Source organism: Polypterus senegalus, chromosome 14 (assembly GCF_016835505.1).
Source record: "Polypterus senegalus isolate Bchr_013 chromosome 14, ASM1683550v1, whole genome shotgun sequence".
NCBI classification, from domain to species: Eukaryota; Metazoa; Chordata; class Cladistia; order Polypteriformes; family Polypteridae; genus Polypterus; species Polypterus senegalus.
In genome coordinates, this window is record NC_053167.1 from 47,687,032 (window position 1) to 47,694,886 (window position 7,855).

At 39.2% G+C, this 7,855-nt stretch overlaps 1 protein-coding gene across 1 annotated transcript; it reads right to left on the reverse strand.

Moving 5' to 3' along the window:
* Window positions 1-3,272: 3,272 nt before the first annotated feature.
* LOC120514782 (potassium channel subfamily K member 9-like) lies at window positions 3,273-7,635 on the reverse strand. Its single transcript, XM_039735336.1, has 2 exons — window positions 7,334-7,635; window positions 3,273-4,998 (listed from the first exon to the last, which is right to left on the reverse strand). The coding sequence occupies exons 1-2, from the start codon at window positions 7,614-7,616 to the stop codon at window positions 4,079-4,081; spliced, it is 1,203 nt and encodes a 400-aa protein (XP_039591270.1). The 5' UTR covers window positions 7,617-7,635; the 3' UTR covers window positions 3,273-4,078.
* Window positions 7,636-7,855: the final 220 nt, after the last annotated feature.

Consider the following 7,855-nt stretch of genomic DNA (forward strand, 5'->3'; position numbering starts at 1 on the left):
TGTCTCTTCAGCAGTCCCAGAAATCCCAGCATGCATGCAGTGATGCTGTCATCATTTTGCAGTCGCTCCCTTCTCAGATTAAAAGAGTAGACAGACTTCATGCACTTCTTAGAAAACAGCAAGTGAACATACAGCCAAGTGAGATGCCGGTTTTAAATGTTCCCTGCATCAACCAGCAGGCAATAGACGCGTTATAGACAGTGGACTTGCAGTTGCACTGATGGTGGACATGTTATTCCTGCCTGTGTTAACAGAGTTTTAGTACACAATGCAGTTGGAGGGTTGTTGGGGTCTCAAAAATCTCATGGTAAAAATATTGACTTTTAAAAGCTATGTGTACTTTATGTACAGTACAAGTAACATGTTTTTGAAAAGAGTTGAGGAGAGAGAGAGAGGTATGCTAGGTCTGCATATGTACAGTAGGCTTGTTTGCTAGCGGTAAGCAAGTCTACTGTACTGAGATCAGCTGGTGGAAAACAATGGATATAAAAAATTGTAAAAAAAATTATTTGTTGTAAAAACTGTACTAGAGATTAGGTCAGGTCAGGTTAGGTTGGGGAGCATGCACTGGTACAGCACGTTGCCACATCCACCACACGACAAAACAGCTTGGGATCCTGTTTGGCAACCCCCAGGCAGACAAATGGTCCAGTCACACCCTCTGGAAATTACGCTCTATCTGCTGTAGCCAGGTGTTACATGGGCGTCCCCTTGGCCTGGTCCAGACACTCGGGTCCTCAACAATGAGGATCCTGCGAGCCAGATCACCCTCTGAGAATCATACCAATCGGCTGTAGTGGAGCTCTATAACAAAAATTCAAATATTAACTTTAAAAAGCACTTTCTTGCGTACAAATAGCTGTACATGTACATGTTTTTTATAGGTGTTGAGGGTTGGGATCGCATTCTGTTCTTTGGGTGCCTAGGCTAACTTTGCTGGCGAACAAATTGGACTTGCGAATGCGCTCTTGGAACGGAACTTGTTTATACTCTTACTGTAGTGATTCTTCCAAAAGGAAAGTGTAAAAAAGAAAAGGGAAAAATGAGAGGTAGTTCTACTACAGAGAGCGCCCACTGTTTTGATTTTTTTTCAGAAAAGAAGGTATGTTAAAAGAAAAGACTTTACAAAGGCTAGCAGTAACAGTGAGGTGGCTATGGCAAGAGGTCTTGTCTGCATGTACACCATTAAACATGTTGGCAATGAGTACCTTTACCTCTGGATTCAGGTGTAACATGCACTATGTACTTTCAGAACTGGGAGATTTTGCTGGATAAGTTTGTATGCCTAGTTGGGGTGATTTTCCAGTGGTCTGTGTGTGACAATGTATTAATTTCTGCTTTATATTAAACAGAAGTCACCCTTCAGACCATGTTGTAAATGTTTCCAAACAGTTTACATGTGTATGCCAAAGCCATGGGAATAGTGAAGAAACCTTCCACCCCATTTCTCTAAGAACGTGGAAGTGGCAGGAAAGCAAAAGATCACTAAGCTTTTCAAAAGATCAAAGCCCAAAAATTAACATATATATATATAATATATTAATTACATAGAAGCTCTCACATCAAGGCAATATACAAATGTTCAAAGCTGTACGCAGTATGCTTCCATATGTGCAACACCAAGCTGAGTGCTCTCCTTTCCTTCCACTCCTTCGTGCATCTGGACTATTAGACTCCACTCTTTCCACAGGTCAAAGCCAGGTCACAACAGGAATTTCTTCTGTGGTGTCACTGGCTAAGCAGTTTGAGTTACATCACACTGAGAAATAGGAGAACTTCCCTGTTCTGTGAATGGTACAACTTGTAAGCTTCAAGCAGTACACTTCCATGCGAGGAATTTCAGGCTGAGCTCTCTCCTAGCCCTAAACTCCTATTATCTTCTGTACTACAACAGTCCACCCCTACACTGGGCAAAGTTGGGTTACAACACCATTTGTGCAGGTTCTGAAATTTGCTCTGTGGTAGTACCAGCTAAGTGTTTCAGTTCAGGTTACCCCACGCTAAATACCATGAGAACATCCCTACCCTGTGGATAGAACAACTTCTAAGCATCAAGCAGCATGCTTCCACGTATGCAACGTCAGGCTGAGTTTCCCTCCCAACCCTCCACTCCTATACATGCATGGACTAACCCACTGTACGCCTCTGGAGGTTCACAACACCATTTGTACCTGTCTAGGAATTTGCTCAGTGGTGTCATTGGTTAAGCGTTCCAGTTTGGATTACATCACAGTGAGCAATAGGAGAACTCCTCTGTTCTGTGGAAGGTACAATGTGCAAGATTCAAGCAGCACATATCCATGTGTGCAACGTCGGACTGAGTTCTCTCCCAGACCTCCACTCTTATAACACCTGGACAACTACACACAACCTCTCAACATGATGAGGTTTGGTCTCAACATCATTTGCGTAGGTCCAGGAATTTGCTCTGTTGTGTCACTGGCTATGTGTTCCTGTTTGGGTTACATCACACCGAGTACTAGGAGAACTCTCCTATGCTTCAAGAAGCACAACATCGTTTCTTCCCAACTCTCCACCCCTGTACCTGCCTGGACTTCCACACTGGAGTTCAACAGGGCAAACAGGGTTCACAATACCATTTGAGCTGGTTCAGGAATTTGCTCTATGGTGTCTCTGACTAAGCGGTCCAGCTCAGAGTACATAGAAGCTATTACATCATACACTTCCCAGTGTGCAATGTCAGGATGAGCACTCTCCCTGCCCTGGCTACTCCATACTCATGGAGTACTGCAATAACAGCGCTCCGTGTGCTCTTGAGCAGCCCTCAAACCAATAAAACAAAGGATGTTTATGGTAATAAAATATCAAAAATACTTTGCTTCCTACGCCTTCTCTCATTTTCTGAACCTGACGTATTATAGAGCACAATTTTATCCAAAAGTCTGTCAACCATGTGTAATTATACTGTAGTAACAAACAGTTTTGGAAAACATAACCAGATATTGGAAAGCATTTTATAAACATCATAAGGGATAGTGCAGGAGTGCAGTTAATTCTATAAAGCAGGAAGAACTTTAAAAAGCTAAAGACAGAGTCAAATGTAGAAACAGGCATTTTGGTATCAAAGGACAAATGCCAAAACTGTAAGGTTAAAAATGTTTATAAAAGTTCATGGTACTGATTTACAGGAAATCATAATACCATTAGTTTTGTTTCAACATTTAGTTAAGTAAAGTGCTTTGTATTAAAGCTTAAAGAGACCTCACAATGGTAAGGATACATTCCTTGCCTTGTATAAGCTGACAGTTCACCATACAAGTACTCAAATGTCAGTAAGCAACCTTATTTTATCTGCTGTTTCTCAGTCTACTGTTCAATAGGAGATGATTTCAAAATGTGTGTTTGTTTGTTTAATTTTAATTACAGAATATTGTCGGCTAATCCTTGGGAGGTTCTTACTCAATAATACACTACCACTGACTTGTTGGCTAGTTTGTGATATACACTATTTTAAATTTACCTTCTTGAAGTTATTCTAAATATGTAGAAAGGTGAAAGGTCTAGAACTTTGCTCAGCCCACCTTTGATTGGCAGGGAAAGCTAAAAATGCAGCTCAAAGAATAACTGAGAGTCCCAACTGGCTGGCACCTCCAAGATTTATATGGCACTTGCCAATGAATTTCCTTCAGAAAAACATTAAAGAGAATTATTACAGTTTTTTCTCAATATTTCTTGCATCCCCCAGAACAAAGTATAATTAAATTGATGCCATATATCTACTAGATAGAATTTATAGCTCATTTTAATGACTGCTGCTGTTTCATTAGATTTCTCTTGTGACCCTTTTTTCTTGCACAACAGTCTCTGTTTCTGGGCAGCTGCCTTGATGGGCGAAAGAAGAAATTAATAGCAAACTGTATAGACTGTACTGCGTGTCAAACAAGTTATCAGTACCAGTGATCTGGGGGATAAAATGATCTGATAAAACAGTTCCTTCAAACTAACTGACTTGTTCTGTACAAAGTCATGAAACTCATATTTGGCATGATAACCAGTTAATTCCCTAGATATAATAAAGGTATTGGACCTCATATGTATCCATATACTGTTACAATGCTTATATGGATTTTCTTCGGGTCCTCAGGTGCTCCCCAAGACTGTAGTGACCAGGCGATAGTGTGCTGCCGGGTGACGACAAAGTTGTATTGTCCCTTGTGCTTAATGAAATACCATCAATCTTGTAGGAAATTGAATTGTAGTAAATTGAATTAGTATGGCAACTCAAATGTTCCTGATGTGATCCAGGGGGACTATCACAATTCTGAGAACGGTAGCATATGCAGGAGCAAAATTTTCCAATCCTGGATTCAGGCTTCAAAGGATGTTGTCTCTGCATGTCTTCTTGATCCTCCTTGACCAAGGGAAGAAGGTTAGTTCGGCTCGTCCCTTCCTCCATAGGCAAAAAAAGAGTGCTGTGGCTCCTGCCATCTTCCCCCATGCTCAATGCAATCATATCTCGCTCTCTTTTTATTGAGGCACGTTCCTCTGCATCTCTTCTTTCATCTTCTGAGTTCATGGTCAGAAAACGAAGGACCACCAAATTAAGAAATGCTCCGATCACCGTCAGCCCAACAAGAATGTACATAAAGCTGAAGGCCACATAGGGTGTTTTTTCTTGAAGGTCCTCCTTCTTTTGGAGAGCTACAAAATCCCCAAAGCCAATGGTTGTGAGTGTAATGAAGCAATAATAGTAGGCATGGAAGAAAGTCCAGCCTTCAAAGTGAGAGAAAGCAGAAGCCCCAATGCAGAGTGTCCCAATGCAGGAAAGAAAGCCAACTAACACCATATTCTCCATTGAGACCTCTGTCCTCCTCATACCTAGACAGCTTTTGACTTTCTTTAGCAGGTACCGGACAAATGTGTTCATCCTTTCACCCAAGCTCTGGAACATTACCAAAGTAAGAGGGATCCCCAGCACCGCATAAAACATACAGAACACTTTCCCAGCATCTGTTCCTGGAGCAGCATGGCCATATCCTTAAAAAAGGAAAATAAAAGCAGTAAATGAATGTCTTATAGACTAACTAAATGTCATAAATGTCAACAAAATTACTCCGCAATTTGTCGGACATTTACAAAAACTAACAAGAAGCTTTGCATAAATTCATATTAAAACACTCCTTCAAGGAAATGTTATTTCTGATTAAAATTGTAAATATATTGTAGTATTTTGTCTGTTCGTCAGATCAGATATTCTTATTCAATTTGTTGTTTTTTATAACAGTTAATTTTATTGCATTGAGATATTTTTACAGGTACTTTGGTAACCTTCAGGAGATTGATTACAGTGATCATTAATGTCTTTAACGTGCAGTAAATTGATAAATTCTGCATTAAGGTTTAAAGCTCTGAACTTTTGTGGTTTTGTAGATTTACAAATTGGTGGACACAACAAGCTGGACCTGATTTGTTGAAATGTTACGTTGCTTTAAATGTAAACCTGTGACACAACCGGGCAGATCTGACGAGAATCTGATGCATCACCAGCAAGCCATTTATTATATGGCAACAGCTTTCTCTTAACATTATACTAGCCAGAGGTTCTTGTGTGTGTTTGGGGGGCTGTTGTATGTTATAATATTAATAATGTTCTTGAGATTCTGTAAATTCTTAACTTCCCATTGTGGACCAATAAAATCTATCTATCTATCTATCTATCTATCTATCTATCTATCTATCTATCTATCTATCTATCTATCTATCTGTCTGTCTGTCTGTCTGTCTGTCTATCACTGAGAGCATTTCAAATCTATCTAAAATTATATTATTCATATTCAAATTAGAAAGATCAAACATTTAGAGTAAAGTCATTTTAGAAAACAATTCACTTCTTGTACCAGTTAATTAAAATAACAATATGTTTTCTATATGTGAAAATATTTTTGCTTCCTTGTCTTACATTTATTTGCAATGTTATTTCATTACTAACACTTATCTGTTTTGGGCCATAGGAATGCTGCACAATTCATGCTCATCCAAACTCTTACTTCCAGATTTCTCATAACAAACATACAATTTCTTTATCTCTTATATATCTGTTTTGTCCAAAGGTTTCTGCATAAACTCTTTTAAATTTCTACTGCAATACATTTTACTTCATGTTTCAAACATTTTTTTCTGGTGGTTCCTGAAACAATATAATATAATATAATATAATATAATATAATATAATATAATATAATATAATATAATATAATATAATATAATATAATGGATACATGCACTTGTTATTATATGCAAGATGTATGTAGAGCATATATTCACTATATTCCTATGCTAAACTGGGTATACACTATTTAAATATGATTTCAGAAATGGATGAATAAATGGAAGAATTAGTTTTGCAATGCATTACATGAATGTGTTAATTGCAAGAGAAGAGAAGAACAAAAATCATTTTTGTTAGTTTGTCATATATGTATGTATATGTAACTGTCTGTCGATGAGAGTCAGATAAGTGTTAATTAATAAGCATATCACTGTACATCTTATTACAATTCATTGGATTGAATTTACTCTGTATGTTGGTACTTGTGTAGAATTTTTGTTAGGCACATTAAATGAATGTGTTGATTGTAAAAGCAAGCAGAAGCAATTAGTATTTTTGTTATGCTTTAATTGTTATTGACAATATCTATCTATCTATCTATCTATCTATCTATCTATCTATCTATCTATCTACATTTCTGAAGGATTGAGAGATGTGGACAAGTGTGCATTAATAAGCATATTCTGTACATTTTATCACTATGCACTGGTTGAATTATTTAAATATAAGCAAAGCTGGGATTAGTTCTTAATATACCGGGTAGACCACTAGAGAGATAAAAAGGATAAAATAAAATTTCAGAGAAACAAGGCAGTGGACTGCATCAATGCACAACACAGAAAAGACATAAAAAGTTGATTGGTTTACATTAAAATGTAATGGAAATGTACAAATTCACAAAAAATGATTGTATCTGCTTGACGACAGAAAAATCCTCATGACCAGTTTTACGCACACACAAAAGATGTATGAAGATGTGTAACACACTAGAGGGAAGGGAGTTACTGTTCTATTTTTGGAGGCGAGTGTTTGTCTCTGCTTCTGATAGATTTGCTCTTATTGTATTAACACATTTTCCAGGCTAAGCAACAGGCAGGCAGTGCCTGAAACATCATGGTGTTGCGCCCTGCACGCCTGTCTGATCTTGAACGGATTTTGATACGAGTTATAGCGCCAGACTCGCGCAGCTCCACGCCCTCCACACCTCACAGGTCTGCTCAATGCCGGGGCTCTTCCACGAGAAAGACAAGTAACTCGCCTTACCTATGGTAGTGATAACTGTGATGGCAAAGTAAAACGAGCCCGCGAATTTCCACTGCCTGCCGGCGCGGTGGGGCTCAGCTTGCAGAACCACTCGCTCGATCTCCCGATAGTCGTCTTCTGAGAAGCGATACTTCTTCTTCATTTCGTTGCGCTTGAGCTCCAAGATCCTTTTTCGAGAACTCTCGGATTCGGACTCTAGCGCATCGAAGACTGCGGCTCCCACCAGCAAGTAAGAAAACATGCAAAGGATTAGCGACAGAGTCCGTACGTTCTGCTTCTTCATGCTGGCGGTAGGGAAACTAGAATGGGAGGAGGTAGGGAAGGGAGGGGTGGGGGTACAGGTGGCGTGGCGCCGCGTTCTGCATCGTCGCCTAACGCGATAAGCCAGAGGGCTGGAGCCAAGGCGTCTGACAATTTACAGCTACTAAAGTGGAACACGCTTTGTCATGATTAAGATTTCTTAACCTTTTTGGGGTTTCGGATGTAGTACAGAAATGCTCGGTAATTGCTGTCCCATCGGCA

What these genes read in the sequence shown, in the direction of transcription:
- LOC120514782 (XM_039735336.1), bottom strand. Translation starts at nt 7,616, where the DNA reads ATGAAGAAGCAGAACGTACGGACTCTGTCGCTAATCCTTTGCATGTTT. An exon ending in CACAGTTATCACTACCATAG is followed by an intron (nt 4,999 to 7,333) that starts GTAAGGCGAGTT and finishes TCCTTTTTTAAG; the next exon opens with GATATGGCCATGCTGCTCCA.